The following is a 23506-nucleotide window of genomic DNA, read 5'->3' on the forward strand; positions in this document are numbered from 1 at the left end:
TCTGTGATATAAAGTTATCAGGAATCTGTCAAAACCTTATTTATTAGAGACTATGTTATATTGTGTCTTCTGTCACAGAATATCAGAACTGTAGTATTCTGTGATTCTGTGTTGTTCTATAGTATAGAGACCCGAGATGATTTATAATTATTCCAATAATAAAAACTTTAATAAAATTTATAGAACAGAATAAAATCAAATTATGATCTTCATCCATTCCGTTTCCTATTTTCGTTCTAACCTTTGTTTGTAGTATTATCTGTTACTTATCCTTTATCTAGCACGAGAAGAGATAACGGACCAGTAAACACCAAATCTAATTAAGAAAACAGAAGTCTTGGATTACAGCATGATCACAAACCACCTACTAAGAGTAAGTAGTTTGTGAGCATGATTCACAATCAGACCAAGCTGTAACCATCCGAATCGAGCTGGATAAATGCGCCATCTGGAAGCAAAGGCCAAGAACTTTGAGTGAAGTGAAGTGAAGTAATTATTTGTTTGTGTTTTGCAAAAGGTTCATATGAAATTACATGTTTGCAAAACATGTAGTTCTAATATTCTCAAGAATTTTTGATTGGTTTCATGTGAACTACATAAATATTTTGTACTGTAAAAATAAGTCATGTTTTTATAAAAATCTTCGTGTTCCTGACAAATTCTGCCAGTTAATCCAATTTTATCTGCTTAGTTATGGAATCGAAAACCACCAGTAAAACAAGTTGTTTGAAGGCTCTTCTCCTGCGTGCTTGGCGAGAAAGGTGGACAGATTTACAATGGGGCATCAACATTAAAACGGTGCTACCCCGTGGAGTAAGCGGAGATGTATACAATTTGGCAGATTGCATTCTCCAACAGGCTGTGGTTGGCGCTGGTGCCAATCAGTTGATGTTGAGTTATTTGAAGCATTCTTTAAGTGCTCAGTTGGTGTCTTATGCAGCAGTTCTTCAGAGACTAAGTAAATACAGCCAGTTGAACAAAATCTACTGTGTTTTCAGTCTTCTCGAGTTCTTAGAAGGAATGCTTCCAGGAGTAACAGTTGGATTTGGCAAACCTGAAGAGACAGTATTGGCTACTGCAGTATTGTCTGTAGCGTTATGGTTGTTGAATATTCTGCAGCAATGCCAGTCCACAAAGAAAATAATTCTGAAAGCTGGGGAGCTGTTGAAAACTCTTCTTACTGATGATTTCTATGTTTCAATGATGTGTCTCGCTCGATATAATGATCCTGAATTATTTACTGAAACTAATAGGAAAGGCATTGAATTAGAATTGATTCTAACTGAAGCTGATGAGGTTGCCAACTATGTCAGAAAACTTGGTAATATCGACGTTGGCATGTTGCAGCTTCCAGTTAACAGGGAAAAATGGCCAGGATCTCTCATTCAATGCTGGCTGGAAGTAAAACTCACTGGAAACCCAGGAAGTACCACAACGGAATTGTGTCAACAACTCCAAATTTTTCAAAAACTGAAAGACTACAGTAATGCTAGGTTGTATGCCGAACTTATGAGAGGTAGTCTCCTTTCCCTTCACAATGTAAGTCAGACATCTCATGAGAGTCAGTGGGGAGCATTTGCATTCTTAAAAGTACCTCATATTCTTTTGGATCTTGCTGGAAAATCTGATACTATGTGTGTAGTCAATGCTGTGGAGCTATTGCTTCAACATAGTCCTTTGTTAGATGCCATGGATGCCAATAGCACCTGTTCAAGTTTCAAGTGCCTCCTTGATGAACTAGCCAAGAGCCGCTTGCTAAGTGAGCAACAAATGAAAATGCTTTTGGAGAAAAGAAAAGCACCTCCATCCCTCAAGTTAGACTCAGGACCTGGCAGTAACGGGATGCCTACTTATTGGCACATTTGTGCAGAGTCAACGCTTGGAGGGATACTTAAAACACTTTCAACTGACTACCATAAGATACAGGTAATTACTATATTTTGAATGTAGTTAATTTTTTGAAAGTTTCAGTAGATATAATATGGAATCAGATATCTGAGGACTACATTTATCTCTTTAACCTTGAGATACTTGGCAATGTGATTAAAAAATGTATTATTTAATGATAGAAATAATTTCAATTAGATTTTCAAGGAGATTTAAACTGTGTCTATATACAGTTCAATATCGTCAAAATAATATAAAGATTTCATATAATTTACCTAGCTTGTATTTATTGAAGAGGTTGAGAATATTTGTTTTTTTTTATTAAAAAATAGCATAATGAAAATTCAGTTTAAAACAGATCTTGAGGTTTTCTAGCAGAAATGTGTCCTCAATAAAATTGTTATGTTGCTCTTTATAAACAGAGATTGTGTAGGTGCTACCTATTGTTTTTGTTTGTAAATATGTTCTGAAATTTTATTCTACAAATTCTCAATGTTTGTTGTTTTATGGGAACATACATTGAGTAATTAACATCTGACTGAGTAGCTATGGCCAATATTTGTGTTCGTTTTCATTATTTGAGACCATGCTTTGTCAATAAGATATGAATATTTGGATAATTAATTTTTTCGATAGAATTCTGTTATAATTTTATTGAGTTTCTTTTTGCTTCATTTGGCACCTTGCGTTAACATTTTTTCTCTTTATATGTATCGCATAACAACCTGGGTTGTTACCAAAGCCTAAAATAACTCATCACTCAAATATTTTTAATTCACCACCTTATGAAAATGTTGTGTCAAGAAGTTCTTCAATGATTCTCAAATGATCTTTCTCTTATAATATTACACTTTTTGACAATATCCTGGATGTTCTAAATTTTATAATGTTATATATTGCTTATAAAATTTGGTACAAATAATTTGTTTTCCTAATAATAACTTTTTAGTGTCATTTTTTTGTGTTCTATAGAAATCTTACTTGTAGTATATTTAATTTTTATTATCAATACTCAGTGGCGGCCTTAGGGGGTGGCTAGCAGAGCAGCCGCCAGGGCAGCACTCTTGCAAGGGATCTCATGAGGTGACTTGTTTCTATTGAAACAATGAAAAATTAAGTTTATCATGGAAAGTCATCTTAACCATATCCAAATTCTCAATCACTAAAGCTGAACTGAAAAATCAATAAATTAGAGTTTCACTCCTCACGCATTACAACTTCGACATGTTGCACTGTTTTGTTATTGTCTTTGCAATTAATATTTATGTTCAGGGAATCCCTGTGACATCCGTCAACTCTTATATACTTATCTCCCACTTATTCTGCTTATATGAAGTAAATGGTTTTGAAGGATTTTGGTGCAGGTAAAAAATTTCAATTGTTATTAATAAAATAAGATTTTGAAAAAATGGTATTTAGTTTTTCGTTAATAACTCAAAAAATATTGATATTTAAGCAATTTAAAAAAAAAGCTCGTTAAAGAGGAGGAAATTTCCGATAAAAAAGTCCTGACTCCCGAAACTCTATCTCCATTATTTATAATTTTAATTTGACGATGAAAATAGGGTTCTTTAGCGGCATGCGCGCGCTGCCGCTAAAGAGAGTTTATCAAAATAAATAATTTTTTTATAACATAAAATGTCATTTTAAAAATTTGAAAAAAATCTAGTATCTTCTTGACACTTGAATGAATCGAGTCCCGTAGAAAAAAAAGTTTTTATCACCATTTTTCAAAAAGTTATTCAATTGTTAACTAACACATTTTTTCTCAATCTCCGTTGGCATAAATAATGGGATAAAATGTATAAAAAGGCATACATAAACCCAATAATATATAAATCGAACCTCGTACCACACGCCATACAAAACAAACATAATTTCCCCCCACCAGAGAACATAAAACTCATAAAACAAGTCAATAAGGGAAACCGTGTGGACATCTGGGAAAAGTTAAACATCCATAAATTTAACAGTCATAATTCACTTATCGAGGAAAAAATACAAATCAAAACACAACAAGACCTAACATTCAATATATTACACAAAACAATACACACTTCTAGAAACAGTAAACCTAGAGAAGATCCAACACAAGGAATATTACCTGAATTAACCCAAATACTGTCAAATTTACCTAAAGTACCTGAAATACCTACACTCAGGCGTTCGGAACGCATAAAAGGACAAACAACAGGTTTACACGCTCAGTTTGAGTAGAGCCTTGATGATGACAGCACGACCAGCTGCCGAAAGCGCTCGCATATAATTAAAAAGGAGTTATTAAAATACTGAAAATGAAGGAAAATTAGTTGCATCATTCAAAAAAACCCCGTCTGCCCGCTTCTTGTTAACTCTAACTCCTGTTGCAGTTAGGAGCAACTCAGTATTCCTCAGCTTTATAGAATTTCACTTTAATTAATGTTTTTTTCAGGATGCTCTTCTAGGCATGTTACATCAAGTCCTCACAGGTAAAAGTTTTGAACTAATACTGGCTGTGGCTACTGTACAAGGCCAACTTCGCACCCTTGTGAACCGGTTAATAAGGTTCAATGAATGTTCCAAATCTGGAGGTGACAAGGCTAGATCTCAATTGTTTGACATAACATTTCTCATGCTAGTTGCTATTGTACAAAACTACGGTGCTTCCGCTGTGCTGGACCCTGATGGAGATTCCCTTTTTGAACAGTGGGTGAAATCATGTATGGTAGAGAGACAAAGACCCAAGGCCCCCGAGCAGTTACTAAAATTAGGTATTTCATTGATTGCTAAAGATTGACTTTTTTATCTGAATAAAACTAAAAAATATTATGATGTAAAATTGGCCCACCCATTACTTAAGTCAATAATGTTTAAGAGCATTCCGTTACAAGTTAGAAGTATTCCATAGACAGAGATTAATTTATAGCTGGTGAAGTAAACTCCGTACTAAAGTAATGTAATATCGTAGTCTTAACAATTTTATATATTCCTGTTGATAATGTGCATATACAGGGTATTTGTTTGGTAACTAAAGAGTTTTCATATTTCTCAGGTGATCCATCAATAATAGAATCTCTACTGAACCAATTCAACTCTGGTGAATCGGATTTCCCACCAGGTGTAAAATGGCAGGACGTACTCTTCAACATCGCTGGAGTGATGCATGAGGTACTTGTGGCATGGGAACAGGGTGCTTTAGTGCCTCAGGATGTAAAACGTATTTTGGAGGCAGTTAGAGGAAAAATGTGCTGTCTGCCTTTAGCTGCAGCAGCTTGGATTTGTGCTCATATGAGGACCGCACCTCAAGATACTCTTCTTAAGCCAATTAATATGGTGCAGCAGCTCCTTGCCCCTCCCATCACTGAAGAGGATAGTTTGCGAGATAGGTGGCAATTGACCTGTGAGATTATTAGAAAAATGCAAAGAGAGGTACAGTTGCCGCTACCTACATCTAGCAACCACCATTTGGTGTCAAGGCACCCAGCAACAGAACAATTGAGTACTGTGTGGAAATCTGGTAGGTTTAATTTTCTTTATATTATCGTCATTCTATCAAAACTAACATCTCCAGAAGAAGTAAAATGAAATTGTTTCATATATTATCGACATCAGAATTGAATGGAGAATATATGGAAGACCCCAAATAACACACAAAATTGGGGCAGAGAGAAATGGAAATGATAAATTGGAGAGAACTTACATCTTGCAAGTCTTGTAACATGCCTTCTGTTTTAGTATTATATATTAATGTATTATACTCACAGGTATTTGCAGAGGTTGGCTAGATCATGATTCAGCAATGACCCTGCACTGCCTGTTAGATACTGCAGGAGATCGATGGCTGGTATCTGCAGTTATTCAAGAACTACTCAAGCTTAGGTACAGAGACCAACTTCAAAAAGGCGTGGATCTTGCTTTAGCCATATTTCACGTGAAAATAGTAGGTTGCACTCAGCAGTTGTTGTCACATGTTCTACCTCAATTACTCTATAATGACATTCAGGCTGATAGCTTGATGGAACCACAGTTGCCTGCTCTAGCATACCTTACTAGTTACTGCGTTTATACTGCTTGGGATGCTTTATCGGAAGTAAGTATTGGTTAGGTGATAAACAATTCTGTCAGTGTCTGAAAACACTTATTATTAAATATGTGTGTATGACTAATTTTTGCTATTTTTTTGCCTGGATGTATTTTTCATCCCGATTTGTTCTCTTCTTTTAATTTTATCTAGAAAATTGATAAAAGGTGTTGAGCCTCAGTTCTTTTCTTAAGAATTTGTGTTCACAAAAGCAAGTTTTTATGTTTATGTTCATGACAATATTTTGAAATCATAACAACTGATAAAAAATAACACCTCGGAAACAAACATTAAATCTTCTGTAATCTGACGAGGTTGGTCCCATACCTAACGAACAATAAAAAACTTTTTTGGTAATTCTATCACTTCTTCAACAAATCTGTTATCTTGTCTTCTGGGCTTATGTTCCAACTGAGTCTCTTTGTTATCTGCAACACCTTTCTTAAAATTATTTTTGATGTGGATGTCGATAGTTTTATTGAAAAACACTTTCCCAACACCAGAACAAAAATTACGGTCTCTCAAGGCGCGTTTCGCCAACCAAGTTAGCGTTCTCTGATCATTATGACTAAATTTCACTACTATGTTAGTATTTTTATATCCTAGTGGACTAACTACTACCTGTTAGTAGTACCTACCGATACACCCGTTAGTATTACATAACTCCTACCTGTTATTGATCCTGTGCTAAACTATCTGTTTTTAATACCTCTAATTTGTTATCTATTTCTTCTATGTTAGTGATCATCTCTAATATTTATCGGTTTTTTATTTAGAATGATTTCGTATAAGACCAAACAAAGGACTGTTTGAAATAGGACCTTTGTCGCTATTCATAAAACTCATTCTGCACTTTTCAATTTCCAAGCTTTCGAAGACATCCAGAAAGCTGTTGTCATGTACCGGTCTCAACATGACAACAGGTTTCTGGATGCCTTTGAAAGCTTGGAAATCAAAAAGTGCGGAATGAGTTCTATGAGTAACGACAATGGTCCTATTTCAAGCAGTCCTTTGTTTGGTCTTATACGTAATTTTATCGATAAATATTAGAGATGATCATCAACATAGAGAAAATACATACAAAATTAGAGGTGTTAAAACAGGTAGTAGAGATAGATAAATAGATAGATTTTATTTAAACTGCATTCCAAATAGGTTTACACCCGATTATATGTATACAGTCAATGTACATGAAATATATGATTTTACAATACACAGAGTAAATAAACACCTAAAATTACGTACAAGAGAAACATTAATAAAAACAGGTATATACGGCACATTTTTTTTAAAAACGACTGTCTTATTTCTAATTCATCACTGCAAAAAAAATCAAGACTTTGATGACTTACGACTAGATCATTCACTTGCCTAAGGCAGCGATTGAGTGGAGACTCTGATCGAGTGTCTGCATAGAAAACCCTATTGCGATTTCTTAGACTAGCACTAGGAACATGAAGTTTGATCACACTGAGAAGATCAGGTACATTTATTATCTGATTAAATATATTGAATATAAATAGTACATCTTTCAAGCTTCGACGATCTGACAGGGTTGGCATGTCAAAAATGTTCTAGTTGAGTCCTATAGCGGATCATAGAAGGATACTCTTTATTTTCAGCATTTCATTCATCTCTGAATGAAATGCTGTTTGCGGATTCCAAATTGTTGAAGCGTATTCAAGCTTTGATCTAACAAAGGCTTGAATAGAAGAATTTCTAGTTCCCATTTGAAATCCGTGGCGTTTCTTAACACAAAACCAAGCTTTCTGTTTGCATCACGTACAATATATTTTATGTGATTTCTAAAGTTGAAGTTACTATTAAATATGACTCCTAGATCTTTGATTTGAGCAAGTTTTTCCAGTTTGGTGCCATTTATTGAATATTCCATTGGAGTAATAACATTTTTCCGTGAAAAAGACATAACTTTGCATTTACCCTCATTCAGCATCAAGTTGTTCGTCTCACAAAAGATAGTGATAGAATCTAAGTCTTTCTGAAGGTTTTCACTGTCTCTCTCATCGTTGATGGTTTGGTATAGTTTGAGATCATCTGCATAAAGTAGGAATTTGGAATGTCTTATAATCACCTATATTGTTAATGAACATTATAAATAACTCTGAGGAACGCCAGAGGTTGGTCTGAATAGTGTCGACCTTTTTCTATTGAAAGCAACAAATTGATCTCTATCTGATAGATATGACTTCACTAATGTTATCATTGATTGATTCATTGAGAATTTCCTTAATTTGGCGATGAGAACTCCATGGTTCACTTTGTCGAATGCTTTCGCTAGGTCTGTGTAGATTACAGTATTATTCCAGTAATGTGTAATAAAGTTATACCGTTTTTTTATGAGTGTAATATCTTCAGTGATAATCAACATGGCTACTTACAAAAAAAATCAACACAAACGGCAATCTTCCAATATACGCAGAACATAATTGATCTGATGGAAAAACGGCATCTAGCTCTGGGTATGTTTCTTGACTTGTTAAAAGCATACGACTGTCTAGATCATAATATCTTGTTAATCAAATTAGAGAAATATGGAATAAGAGGAAATGGTTTCACTCATATTTAGTAAACAGACAACAGAGAGTCAGTATCATAAAAACTCATAAAACTTCAAATCTGATATTATAACAACATCTATAGGTATACCGCAAGGAAGTGTAGCGGGCCCACTGTTGTTCGTTATATTTATGAATTATTTATGCAAATCTGAATTAGTAGAGAATCAATTTATAACTATATATGCTGATGATACAAGCCTTCTGGCAGGGGAAGAAACATATCCGGAGATGATGGTAAACTGTTGTAACATTTTTCAGAAAACAAAAAACTGGTTGAAAACAAATAAGTTATTATTGAACGAGTCGAAAACTAAAGTGATGCTATTTGCAAACTATCTAACAGCAGAGGAAAAACCAAATGATATATCATTTTTCAATAATTCCTTTCAGTTATCGCATGACACCAAGTTTTTGGGTGTTTACATTGATGAATGGCTGAACTGGTCACAACATATAGAGGAAATCTCTTCGAAGCTTTGAAAAGTGTCCTATGGACTGAGAATAATCAGTAAACATCTAGAAAAGCAAGCAGCTTTATCTCTTCACTTTTCAAATTTTGAATCTTTTGAGATACAGAACAATTTTTTGGAGATCCAACAAGAATACAAATAGAATATTTGTTGTACAAAAAAGAGTAATTAGAATAATCAATTACAAATATTATAAGGACTGTTGCCGAACAGTTTTTAAGAATAGTAACATCATGACTGTATATGCTCTGTATATTTTTGAATGTTTGATGTATTTGTTTAAAAATAGAGAACTTTTTAATCTAAATGCTACAGAACATGAATATAACACTAGGAGGCATGACCTCATTTATCCATATCATATATTGAGACTTACTGAAAAATCTCCCTATTATATGGCAATGAAATTTTACAAGTTACCAGTACTTGTTAGTTAGACATTCTGCTAGTAGCAATCTATTAAAAAAAACATCAAAAAGATACTTGTAGATCTAGAACGCTATTGTGTTGAGGATTTTTTAAAACATCCGTTTTGAAATATACCTAATTGTGTGTGACGTCATTTTACTACATGTTGTTATTATTTTTTATACAAATAATTGTGGCATTTTCTAAAATAAACATTATTATTATTATTATTTATCGAGAGTGCTAAGTTATTGCTGAACGCCATGAGATTTGTTACAGTTGATTTTTTATTAACAAAACCGTGCTGTTCTCTGCAGATAATGTGTTTGTTATGAGATTTTGATTGCCAGATCTATGGATAGGAATTATACGTCCCATTTTGAGTTGTTTTGGAAACACACTACTTTCAACAACGCTATTGAAGATTATATTCGGAGGTCTTATTAGGTTTTCCATATAACCTTTGTAAAAGTAAGATGGAATACCGTCAACTCCAGTTGACGGGATTCTGCTTCACAGATAACTTGTTCGGAAATTGATGATAGACATAATTCTTGCAGGTTTATTTCTAGAGAGAGATTGGTGCCATCTGGAGAATCATTACTATAAACTGATTGAAAATATTCAGCAAAAAGCATTAGCAATATCTTGATCATCAGAAATGACTTCATATCTGAAATTATTAGATATTTTGTAATCTTTTTTTTATTGTTTATGTAATTCCAAAATTCTTTAGAGTTTTTACTGATTTTGTTTTCAATAGTTTGTATGTGAGAGAGCTTACATCGTTCCATTAGTTTTTTCACTTTTACTCTAAGTTCACAAAATTTATTTCTGCATTCACCATGTTTTGGAATTGCACGTTTGGATTTTTTAAAGTATTTTTCCTTTATTGTCTGCCTAAGTTCAGCGCTATACCAGTGGGGAATTTATTATTGTACTTTATTTCCTTTTTTTGCAAGCATTCGTCAAAGATACCATAGAGTCTTTTGTGAAAAGCATCAACCAACTCATCCGGATCTTTTGATACTAACACATTTTCCCATTGAGTTTGGCTTACTAGGTGATAGAGTTTGACGTAATCACAGTTATATAATACTAACCGGTGTAGTTCGGTAATACTAACAGGTAGTAGTTAGGCCATTAGGATACAAAATCACTAACATAGTAGTAAAATTTAGTCATAATGATATCCTGAGGACGCTAACTTGGTTAGCGAAACGCGCGTCAAGAGATCGTAATTTTTGTTCTGGTGTTGTGAAAGTGTTTTTCAATAATTGATGGTTTGAATAAAAATTTCTGCAGTCCTTGGTTGTCATAATAAATCACAATAGCTTTATCCTGATGCTTGCCGGTTTTTTATATGCCAGACATTCATCTTTCATACTTTTCAAATTTCCCAAGATCCTCTCTCCAGCATTCCAGTGCTCTTTTGTGTAGTAATAATCATATTAACCCAACATAGTAATTGCATGAGCTATTTCTGATCTATTTAGGACTTCTAAGTACATCAGCGATCCAATAAGATACTGATGAGGTAAATCTTTTACTTATTTGCAATTAAGGAGTGTTGACAGGTTCACAACCTGTCATTCAAAATTTTTCAAGAGTACTTCCGCTGATTGATTTGAAGCTCCAGTTTTTGTGTTTTGATCAATTTTCACCCCTAAACAATATTCTCTTGCAGTTATTCAGTATACTTAATACTGCACCCATAACCTTTTGTATTTCAGTTATTTCTAAACAATATACTCATGAAGACAAATTTTTATTTACAACTTGACAATAATTCAGGATTATAACAACTGATGAAAATAAACGCCTCCAAAACAAATCTAAAGTCTCAGATTAATATAGTATCTTCTACACCCTCCCGTAATCTGACGACTTCAATTCCATATATAACATACATTTCGCCTACAACTACGTTAGATATTATCAAAGGCGATACGACAACTCTAGTTATGTTATCCTCATAGCAAATACTACAATATTGAAATATTTCACTGGACATGGCTTCGTTCCTATTACTTGGATTAAAGGACCTGAATTTTTGTGCAATATGGAACATATAGATAGATTTTATTTATTTTCCTTCACCTTTTGATTGGAATTATCTCTATGGTTATGAATTTCAATTGCTTCCCTATATACTCTTGGACAGTAATTCTCTATCTAGGGAGGAGATAGAAATTTATGAACACAGAAACAATTTCATTGAAAACGAAGAGGAAATCGACATAAATAAAATCTGGCTACCTGTTCTAAATTGCACACAATGAGAACATTTGGTCCAACCAATAAGAAAAGGCCACGCCCACTACCGATGATATAGAAGTGGAGAAACATTCCAATACTGTAGTATCTCCTGTGAGAGCAATTAAGACATTTTGTCTTTTGCTTCATTGCCTTCTATAATGTTTACCTCAGTCGTAAACGAAACATCAGGCATAAAAACCTGCAGACCATGGTCAAAAAAACCCAAAAAAGCTTTGGTACAGTTATAACTGGCATCGAAAGTTAACACTCTTTGATTCAGCTGTTTTATTTGTAGGAGATGATAATTTATTTTTACTTTTAGGATATTGAGATCGGTCCACCATTACCAAAAATGGCACGCTTAATGGACAACGTAGAAGAACCAAAACCTACTGAACAACTCCTCACCTCACTTCGTAATCTTCTACATATGTTTGAGGGTGGGATACGGGAAGGATCCATCACCCAGCAAACTTATTTTGCATTTTATCTCGTTAAATCTATCGTTGAAGTAAAAGTTAATTCGGCAAGTGCTGTATTAGCTGCGATTCCCAATTCACTTGTATCTGATTTATTGAAAACAATGCCTGAGTTGTTTAGTTATCCTCTCCTTCTCCATGTGCATGATATTTTCAAAAGTTCAGGACGAATTAATATGGCAAAAGATTTATGTATTCTGAGAAACTATTATTTAAAAAATACTGTTGTTAACTGAATACTTTATTTTTATCTTTTTGAGATTGTTTCATATTTATTAAATTATTTAAACAATGAAGTGTTTTATGTTCAAATCGAAACTTTAATGCTAGACATAGAATTTTTCTATGATTACATTGAAAGGGGTATATTTTTATGAGACATCAATTCTTGTAAAAAAAACATTCTGGCTTTCTACTTCTCCATCTTTATACATAAATCCATAATATTATGAATGAAATGAGTGCTTTGTCTTGTAATATTACCCTAAAAGCTGCTGATTAGGTAATAAGATGGGCATCTTATTCCCAAACTTTGAAGTACACCATTGAGGATGACAGTGTTTCATGCAATAATTCAATGGTCATATGAAAGTAGTTGTTTCGAAAGTACTTTGTCTTTTGTGAAATTCAATGTTCATCTGAGAGTAGTTGTTTGGGAGGGTTTTTCCTTCCAGTTTGTATCTGAAAGTAACTTCGATGCATTATCTGCACATCTTTGTAAAGCGTTTATTTTGAACTTGAATGCGTTCTTCCTTCCTTTGGATGTTACCCATATTTTTTGTATGAAGATGGTTGGATGGAAGAGCAATATCTGCCTTGATTTATCATGTGCAGATGTTGAATTCTCCAATTTGTTAGATTAGTTTAGTATCTCTTGTACAGAGTAATCTTTCAATAAAAGCATTATTATTATTATTAAGTACACAGCCAAAAACCCTTTTTCTCAAAATCTATCTATATTCTACAAAAGTTTTTTCAGATGAAAACTGGAAGAAAAAATCCATTCCAAACAAATACCTTCAAATATATGAACTTTGAGGTATAGGAAGATCACTTTTCCCTATTTAGTTTATACTTTAAACAATTTGTTACGGAATTGAAACGTATATCATTAATATAACCATATTAATGAACTTGTAATCAAACACCAGACAGTGCTGTTTCCATCTTTCAAGATCTCATCAGTGGTGGTATGCTGAATCACTCAACTGTCCTGAAAAGGACACAAAAGTAATGACATCTTTTCCTATGAAGATCACAAGTTCATCTGGTTGCCTTGCAGTGAAGGACGTTTTCTTTTCACATCATTTATTTCTTGGGCTATGGTCGTTTTTAGTTGAAATGAATCGTATACCAAATGTCTGGGAATTCATATTGATGACAATTGAAATTTGACGACCATGTTACGTCATTGAAGAGAAGGGCAGCATCAGGTTGCCATGCTGTGTGGGAAGTATCTAATGAGCTTAATGAAATTATTGCCAACAATACATATCAGATATGGTATAGGGTTTTGGGGTTTCTGCAACCAACATTAACTGAATTCGGTATTCATATTATAAAAAGAGCTGTAAGATACTTGTGCAGTATTGGAGCAAATTTTTTCATCCTTTAAACTGTCTATTTAATGCATAAAAAGAAACTATCTACATGATTCTGCCAGTCATCATTTAATTACTCAAAACATTAATCAATTTCATTTGCTTATCTCCAAAACGACTCTTACAAAAAATCGCTCACTCACGAGAGCAAGAAAGTATATAATCACCTGAAAGCACATTCCAGATTCGCAAAAAACTCCATGAAGTTCAGGAGAAAGGTTCAGAATTTTTTTGAACCTATATTATACCTTCAAGAATATTGTAATTATAAATTTTGTAATTACTGTAATTATTTATTGTTCATGCACAACATTTATTTATTCTTGTGCAAACTCGCCAATTTTTATTGTTGTATCTACTTGTTTCATTTGAGAAAGGAGAATAAATTATTGAAACAATTTTCAACCGTCAAGGATAGCATAATTGCCGATATGAATTTTGTTATATAGTTACTAAAGGAATAAATTGTTATTTTCGATAAAAATTGAAACAGTCAAAAATAAATAGATCTATTCAGACAGTACTTTCAAAAAAATGCTAGAAACAAAAAACCTGCCTCCAAAAACGAATGCCTTCACAAAAACTATAAATCTCTTACTCCTAAAGATAATGAGAGAATAACCAATACCATTGTACAGGGTAGTTCAAATGGCAAATCCTAACAGACTAACTAAAGAGGCACAAATCTGGAGCAACAATTTTCAATGATGAACAAATTAATCTGACAAATGATGAAAAAGTTGACAATGATGTTGAAATCTACAAATTTCACTTGAATTATCGTTCAACATTTCTTTTAACAACTAGCAAAACTCATTTTGAATTAATATATGTAATAGAAAAGTACAAATAACTCTGCTGAGATGAAATTAATGAAGATAATTAAAGAAATAAGTCGAAACAAAGATGTATTTATTATTATTATTTTGAATATTCCTTACTTTTTTGTTATTTCATCTTTCTCAGTAAATATTTATGTTGGTTTACTTGATAACAAGACCAATGTGAATTTGGCAGCAAAATCAGCTTGCCGAAGGCACAGTGGCGTCGGTATTTATTATTATATTAAGTTGGAAACAACACGTTTTCTATCAAAAAGTAACAGTTTTGTATATAAAATACACTTTAATAAGATCGCTCCAGATTTTTCTTTCAGGTACTCATTTTGAGATGTGTATCGAAGTTTTGCTGATTAGAGACCAAGTTGTTAGGAGTAAGACATCGAAGGTTAGATGTACTTGTGAATTTGTGCTGAGAGCATTCTATAGATCATATCTAGGGAGCTTACTTCGAACATTTAGCCAGAAGACAAAGCCCCTATGATGAGTCCAAGACGCAAGAATTCCCTGGAAACATGACAATACATCCAAAGTCACATAATTCAGATAGAGACTTTGGATATAGTTTTTGAGACTTCAAAACCTCCAACAAATGTGGCTAGGAAGAATCGCTCGAACATAGGGTACAGAATCGCGGTAATCATCGAAAAACAATATTTTCGCCACATGATCATTTTCAAAGGGGAGAAAATACCCTTACCTTACGCAGAGTTACTCTGCTAGCATTTTTTATTGCCATATAAACTCAAATGTCAAAACAATTTATGAGAAATATTAGTTATTTTCACGGTGATTTTATGAATAATTCAAAAAGCCACTAGAAATTCTTTTAATTAATGCCTACAACTACAAAAACCAACTGATTTCACAAATGAATTAGAAATCTAAAATGTAGTTGTTCAATCTTTCGTTCGTTGTGAAACGTCACTGGTAAACAAAACACGATCAAACTTTGACATTTGTCATTGTCAAAGAAGCCAATTTCGGAATGATAGTTCACAGCCAATCAAAAAAAGAAGGAAAAAATAGATCCATTGTTGTTTGAGAATAGATTTGTTTGTTTACTTCAGGATCTACTAAAATACGAAGTCTCTGATAATGACAGACACATACTTTCCTAATTGTTATTATTTTTGACAGTATATTGACAGTGACAACTAGAAATTCTCGTAAATTCAGTCGGCTAGTCGGTTCAATTGGCTAGTTTACTGAAATGGTCAAGAAATCTGTGTTGAAATCAAAGTGTCTTGATGAAAAAACCCGGTATATCTAAATAGTATATATTTATTTATATTGTGACATTGAAATGTAGTGTTTTTTCAGCATATTAGTTATTTGATTCTTAGGTGTTCTATTTGTAATGGGATGAAGCTATAGAAAATAAAATTAGTAGGTCATAAATGTAAGCAAGGCATTCTCAATGAATAAAGAGCATGAGAAAATTGAAATGGATTCAGGAGTAGGAAGTGATGAAGACTGGAGAGGCAGGACAAAAGAGCAAAAGCAACTACATAACCAACAACTACTTAGTGGTTGCTTCATCGATGCTGCCAGTTTATCTGATGATGCTGATACTGCAGATCAAAGACGATCCGATGAGCGACGGCAGGGGGCTTTGTTATTTCAGACCGCTGTACCCCATTTTTCTATGTTACAAATGTCAAATTCACATCACGAGGATCATCACTTCTCTAGTTCATCAGGCAATTTACCTCACTTCGCAGAATCAAACACACCTTTCAATTCTATTGTTCAGCTTGATACCGAGGCATCAGAAACGTCTAGGAAGACACCGCTTGGATTTTATGTTGATCTTAGCAATGTTTCTGATATCCCTTCTTCACCCCCGTCGGCATCTGCTACCAAAAATATATTTTCGATGGTGATTGATTTTGAAGGTCCAAAAAAAGATAAACCAGTCAAACTTACCTCTTCTTTGACTTCTTACAGAAGAAACAAGCCACTTAATAAGACAAATCTACTGCCAAAAAGTAATGGAAGTCTGTCTTCAAGCATCAGCTCTTTAAATTCTAGCTGTGTAGCTGGTACCAGTAGACAGTCAGAGGAACAAGAAATTAGGTCGATTAGCAAAGGGGTGAATATCGAGGTCCTCAGCGCTTCTCTGGTTAAAAATGTGTCAGTATCATCAAAGTCATCAAATAGTAGTGAAAATATAAGCGATAAGCATTACAATGATTTAGACAGAGATTCCCCAAAGGAGTCTGTGGAAGAAGAGCATATTGAATGTGATAAGATATCAGAAAAAAACTACGAAGATACTGCTAGTAACTCATCAAGTCACAATATAGAGAATAAACAAATACAAGGGAATAATGAAGACCTCAAATCAGACCCCAAGGTAAGTATATCAACACTAAATTTTAATTTCTGCTATAGCAATTATTCGCAATATTCACCTCTTGAATTAACAGTTTTGTAATCATAATCTATTTTTGATACTGTATTGGTTCTGAGAGTATTTTACGATAAATGTACAAACATTTTTGTAAGCTGCAATCTAGATTTTTTGTATATTCTATTGAATAAGATCTTTACAGTTGTGTAAGCAGAACTACTTTGAATTTTCACATTTAATCTAAATCACAATTTATTGTAAGGATGATTTTGTACTCTATTTTCAAATTTTTCGCTCTTCCTTCATTAAAGATATTGCGGGTTCTGCTAATCAAAGAAGAGATTTTATCGAATCAGACTACACCAAGATTTAATGCTCATTTCAAGTTTCTATTACCAACAACCACCAATTTATCATATGTTAATCTTTGAATAGCTGGGTTCAGCTAGCTTCACCATTAGGCTGACCCCCGTTAAACTATCAAAATCACTTTGGATTTTTATATTTATATTTGATAGTATATCCACTGAAAAAAGACCAAACAGATCAAGAATAGAGTACAAAATTAACCTAAAATCATGAACAAATCATGAAAATCATTCCAAATAAGTGATTTCTGGTTTTTACTGGTGTGAAAACATAAACACTCTGAAGAATAGAAACGATCCAATCAAATTAGTTTTGTTTGTTTGGAATATTCAGACAGTTCTCTTCTCCTGAAATGACCCACCTGGTACTGACGAGGAGCTAGTACTCCGAAACTGGTCTATTGGTGGTCGTGCTGACCAAATGAAATTAATCAATCAGTCAATTAATTTTATTGGTAATAACACATATCGTGTTTTTATAAGTCGAAAAAGAAATGGTATACACATTAAAATGTTGGTACTTTTTGTCATACACTTTTAAAATTACGGTTTCATAAATAAAATAAGTGAAATTACAATTTGTTCATTGAATTAAATACAATTTAAACAATCACAGTAGGTCATGGAAGTTATTGTCCAAGAATTCCTGTATTGAATGAAAGCCTTTTTTTCTAAATAATCTTTGATTTTTTTTTTGAAAAATAATCTCTACTCAAACAGTCTCATGGTCACTGGCAAGCAGTTGAAGAAATGTACACCATAGTGGTCAGTTCCTTTTCTGGTTCTATGCAATCTGTGATAGTCAGTCATAATGTCCTGGTAATGACGTGTTTCATAATTATGAAGTTGGCTATGTGTTAAAAATTTTTGCTTATTATTATTAACATATTTAATGCAATTCAATATATATGCACAAGGAAATGTTAGTGTTTTAAGCTCAGAAAAACAATGTCTGTAGCACTGGCGATTTTTTGGGATTCTTAATAATACGGATGCATCTCCTTTGTGGCCTAAAAATTTTCTCTGAATGGGAAGAGTGACCCCAACTCAGCACAGTATATGTCATGTTTCAATAAAAATAACCATAATAAGCAGACATTATAGTTTCTCAAGATACAGTTTTAACAAGTGATCTTATCATATATATATAATTTTCGAGAGCTTAGACGATAGTTGAATTATGTTTCTTTCCCGTGTTAGATATTTATCAATAATTATTCCAAGAAAAATATCAGCTTTTTATATACACAGTGTCACACACTTGAAATGAAGACACCCCTGTATTTCAGTCATTTTTGATAGCAGAGATTTGATTTTTGGTACAGGCTTAGAACTTCATGGGCCTCACTTTTCGCAATACTCAGCCCGAGTGACAGCCTCAAACCCAGCCTTTTGCGATCCTGCGAAAAGGGCAAATTCTCAATATTTTGCTTCGCGATGGAGATACCAAAATAAGTTGCTTAGAAATCGATTTTAAACCTACATATCGAATTTCAACCTAAAATTGAATTTTTTTTTTTTTAATTTTCATATTCAAGTCTGATTTTCAATTAATGCTTCCGAATAAGAAGCTACAGAAATGATGAAATAGTCAAATTCAATTAAATAAATGTATTGAAATAACTAAAATTAAAAATTATTATTTTACCAAATCGAATCAAAGTTATTTGAATTTAGTCTCCTTTATTAGCCTGTCTCCAATTTTGAGGACTTTTTCCATTTCCTATTGAATATGATTGGTTGCAAAATGTGCCTAATTTTGGATGGATAATCGTCATTCTTAATGTTTCAAAGCAGTCTCATATTTTGTGTTTCAAAAGATTTCAATTTGGGCTAGAGTGTCATGGAAACTAATCATACCTCAAATGTCAGTTTGAAAGTAAATGCGTCAAAAAACAATTAGAAAATGCCCATCGAACGAATTAATTTACGGGAAAAAATTGAAATAATAACGTTATTTGATGATGGTGCTCGAAGTAGCAGACAAGTTGCTCAAGAATTCAACAGAAGACATCCGCAACGAAATCGTTTGCGATGGAACGGCAGCCTCTGTGAATAAACATTTTACTCAAACCGGAAACGTATTAAAGAATCAAAATTTGAATTTTTTCAATATGAATATTAGGTTTTTCATTATTATTCCTACACTATAACAAATTTATCATTTGCGTAGCTTCATATTTAGAACCATTAATTGAAAATGGGACTTGAATAAGAAAATTACAAAGAAAATAAAATTTCGAATTTTGTGTTGAAATTCGGTAGGATCAAAATAGATTTCTAAGCAACTTTTACGAATAACTTATTTCGGTATCATCAAGAAAAAAGCTCCTCTCGGATATTCTGGAACTTACAAGGATTGCTTTTCCATAATAAAATGAAGGTTTGGTAGTAAATAAATCAGCCGGCTGCAATTTAATTAGCAGACAGGCCTCTCCAGTGTATTATAGTCCTGAATTAACTCCGGTATGGATGATTTGTTTTCTTTGTATCATAATCATCTAAAGTTCATGTTACCAAATCACCATTGAAACCGGCAGAATACCATATAAATTGCACTGTGTTCACATCGAAGGCCAAACATTCATCAGCCGCCAATGATGACATAATTTGTTCCATTGTAATATATAAAAATACTTACCATATCCTTATAAGTATGCATAGTGTTTGGCCCTGGATCTTTTTTACCTTTCCATAAAGGCAGAGTTGAATTTATCGCGAGTAATTATCCGATCAAATTAAACCAAAAAATCGGAATGAAGGTACAAGAATTCACATACAGCTCAAAATTGGTAGGATTGTTCAAAAAGCTATCATAAATGAAATCTAAAAAATCCACATCGACCCGATACCTGGAAATTATTTGGGGTCAGTGGTCACAGAAATGTTTTTTTGCGATTTTTAGCAAAACGTTAGTTTTGAAAAAAAATTGTAGATCTGATATTATAGAAAATGTCTGAATACCTTTTTTCTAAGAGCCACCGTTTCTGAGATATAACGATTCAAAAAGTTGAAAGAGTTGTAATCGTCATAATGTGCACATATTTCCACGTCACCTTTTAGGTAGTGTACTTGCCTTTTTTATTAATGTGGTTTTACCGGTAGGCCTATTGTAAAATGAAAGATATTGGCAAGGGTTGAAAATGATAAAAAACGGTGTAAATGTCTCCTCGTTGGTATCAAACGAATCCTCAACTGTTGATGATTCAACATTGGAGCACGACTGGCCTTGACAATTTGTACATGCTAAAGAACAAAACAGTTTGATTTCTCTGCAACAACATTTAGCACTACATTTTACACTTGCAAAAAATTGTATTAGTAGGTTTTACGGCGCAGGTGAGATTAAAGTCTGAACTGGTTCTAATGTATTGTCAACCAACCCCAGTTTTTTGGTCTAGCTGATAACCAAACCACACTTGAACTTGGTAATATACCCGTAAAAGATGTTGATGAGTAGCCGCTGAGGTTGGAGGAAGACAAGCTAATTGCACTTGTTTTTTATATCGAGTATATTTAACGAAACGTGCATATCGAAAACTTATCTAAGCATGTAGTTTTTTTAGGAGCTCCATACGTGTAAAAATAATAAATTTTTTTGTCACTTTGCAAAAGTAGATAAACTTTTCGATGAATATATTTCCAATCGATGTTAAGCTTCTCCAGGCGAAAAAAAAAATATTTTTTTCGCATTAAGTACACTATCTCAAAGGTGCATATTATAACAATTACAACTTTTGAAACTTTTTGAATCGTTATATCTCAGAAACGGTGGCTCTTAGGAAAAAAGTATTTGAGACATTTCTTATAGAATATTATCTGATCTTCAATTTTTATCTGAAATAATTTTATGATAAAACTGACCGTTTTGCTGAAAATCGCGAAAAAACTCTTTTTTGTGACGTTTGACCCTTAGTGATAAATGAATGAAACTATAAATTAAAATGTAGCGGAGATAGACCAGTGCTGATAGCAAACAATAAAATAGTCAAAAAAATTACGAAAATTATTAGAAAGAGGAGAAAATATTGTGCTCATAGCGGAAAAGGGAATTAAAGTCGAGGTTTAACTTCCCATTAAAAAAAATAGGAAAGTTGTAGTTGATGTGAAGATCTGAAAGTTCCGTATGAACCAATTTTCCACATAACCTAACATTTTCTAAAAAAAATTGGAAACCGGTTTTGTATTTGATTTTCTGCTTCAACAAACATTTGTTATTCTCGATATTTGATGAAATCTTTTTTGTGTTTCAAATATGCTGTATTTTTTTCATCAAAATATTCAGAACATATTATTTTGATGTTTAACAAAAAAATATTCTAATTTCTATTTATATTTTTGACTCAAAATACCCATATTAAAATAGTTTTCTAAAAATCAACAGTTTTTTTTTTGTTGGTGATGTGAAAGAGAAGGAACATTAATAAGGAAAAAAGCAAAAAATGCGAATAACTGAAAAAGCGGATTTAGAAAAATTTTCCAATGGTAATGGTAGTTATATAAACCACCTTGTAAAGGTTTAAAAATAACAATGTTGACGAACAAAAAATGTTAACGAAATTTCGCTAAAATATTCAATTGAAACGAAGAACAAAAAAATTATTTATTTATTCATTTACGGCAATACCTATTTTTTACAAAATAATTAACAAGTTCACACATACGTATTCAACAGTAATCTAAGCTAGGTTTAAGGAAAAAATATATAAATTGTTCAATATAGTAATGAAGGAGCTTGAAAATTATTGCAATTTCAAATTTTCCAAAAAGTGAAGGGATTCGATTTGGTTCTGCCAGCTTAACGGTAAAGCTAGCAGAACCCACCAATTAAAAAAACAACAGTCAGAAAATCGACGATAGGGGGCAATAGGATCCTATTAACTGTCAGTAAACGTAATTCTAACAAACAAAACAAACAAAAAAGGGATACTTAACAATAGGAACGTGAACGAAATCATCCGATATAGTCGATTAACCAAACTTGGTCGGACCATCGGCTAGACGTTTTAGCCAGACATAATTGAAATTTCGAAAGACTTTCAAAAGTGTACTGAAAACAAAATGAATGTTCATTTTTTCAATTTTATAAGTTATACTGGGAAAGAAAGTTTTTGGCTTTCTACTACTCCATCTGATACAAAAAAATGGATGAGAAAATCTTCCAAAGAAAGGAAGGATTAATCAATTTGAAAATAAGTAACTCTATACATGGATGTGTAGATCATGCAAAGAAGTAACTTTCAGACACAAACTGAAAGAAAGTCCTCCTGAAACAGCTACTTTCATATAAACATTGAATTACACGAAAGAAAAAATTCTTTCGAAACAAATACTTCTATATGAACACTGAATTATACAGAAGATACTTTTCCCTATTCAGTTTGTATATCGAACATTCGTGGAGGAATAAGAATCAGATATCATTAACATGAGTTCTACTTTGAATGAATGGTAATAAATTGTACTCACATGAACACTGTCACCCTAACTGGTATACACGTGTTTCGCCTTAAGACACTTGCCCTAAGGCTCTTCAGTACCAAATTGGATAACATTATAGAAAATACGCACACTTCATTCATGAATTACGATTTTGAATGTCACGGAATAAGCTTGATCTGCTTATGTCATCGATGACATCGTAATGACATTCATTCACCTAGTGATTTAATCCCAGCCATGAGTAGCTGTTTCAGGAGGACTTTCTTTCAGTTTGTGTCTGAAAGTTACTTCTTTGCATGATCTACACATCCATGTATAGAGTTACTTATTTTCAAATTGATTAATCCTTCCTTTCTTTGGAAGATTTTCTCATCCATTTTTTTATCAGATGGAGTAGTTAAAGCCAAAAAACTTTCTTTCCCAAAAAATTAATCACTCCTAAAAATATAAACCTTTCAAATAAGTTATACTGTTCCAGAAACTGATTATTCACACCCCTCTTATCCATCACCGTAAAGCCGGATTACATTATTATGTTGTGTGTTGTGATGCTCTCTGACGTGACGGCGAGTGTGTAGACTATTCTGTCGTGTCGGGGCGCACTCTGACGTTATTTCGAGTCGATACTGTGGTATAAATGATATTAACCCGTATTTTCTATCAAGTTCAATAAGTTCTTCCGACATCTTTTGCACAAATAAATGCAAACGAATGTTATCTAGGTAGTTAACGCGTTAGATCAGAAACATACTAGTATG

The 23506-nt window shown here is 33.0% G+C and overlaps 2 protein-coding genes across 5 annotated transcripts in view; both read left to right on the top strand.

The window, feature by feature from the left end:
* Positions 1 to 440: 440 nt before the first annotated feature.
* On the top strand, positions 441 to 12434 carry MED24 (Mediator complex subunit 24). Its single transcript, XM_023166439.2, has 5 exons — positions 441 to 1926; positions 4319 to 4637; positions 4919 to 5383; positions 5631 to 5956; positions 11986 to 12434. Exons 1-5 carry the CDS (start codon positions 694 to 696, stop codon positions 12376 to 12378), a joined length of 2736 nt encoding a protein of 911 aa, XP_023022207.1. The 5' UTR covers positions 441 to 693; the 3' UTR covers positions 12379 to 12434.
* Positions 12435 to 15651: 3217 nt separating this feature from the next.
* LOC111510524 (uncharacterized) overlaps positions 15652 to 23506 on the top strand; it is a 57655-nt gene continuing 49800 nt past the window's right edge. The window contains exons 1-2 of one of the 4 annotated variants that reach the window (XM_074171915.1): positions 15652 to 15845; positions 15895 to 16941. In XM_074171915.1, the coding sequence (XP_074028016.1) occupies positions 16003 to 16941 (939 nt within the window). In that variant the 5' untranslated portion in view covers positions 15652 to 15845; positions 15895 to 16002. Of the gene's footprint in view, positions 16942 to 23506 lie in introns of all 4 variants that reach the window. The other 3 variants (XM_074171916.1, XM_074171917.1, XM_074171918.1) reach the window with 3 other exon arrangements.

This window comes from Leptinotarsa decemlineata, unplaced genomic scaffold (genome assembly GCF_025532065.1).
Source record: "Leptinotarsa decemlineata unplaced genomic scaffold, Ldec_3_MD MMD2_tig00000035_RagTag_RagTag, whole genome shotgun sequence".
NCBI classification, from domain to species: Eukaryota; Metazoa; Arthropoda; class Insecta; order Coleoptera; family Chrysomelidae; genus Leptinotarsa; species Leptinotarsa decemlineata.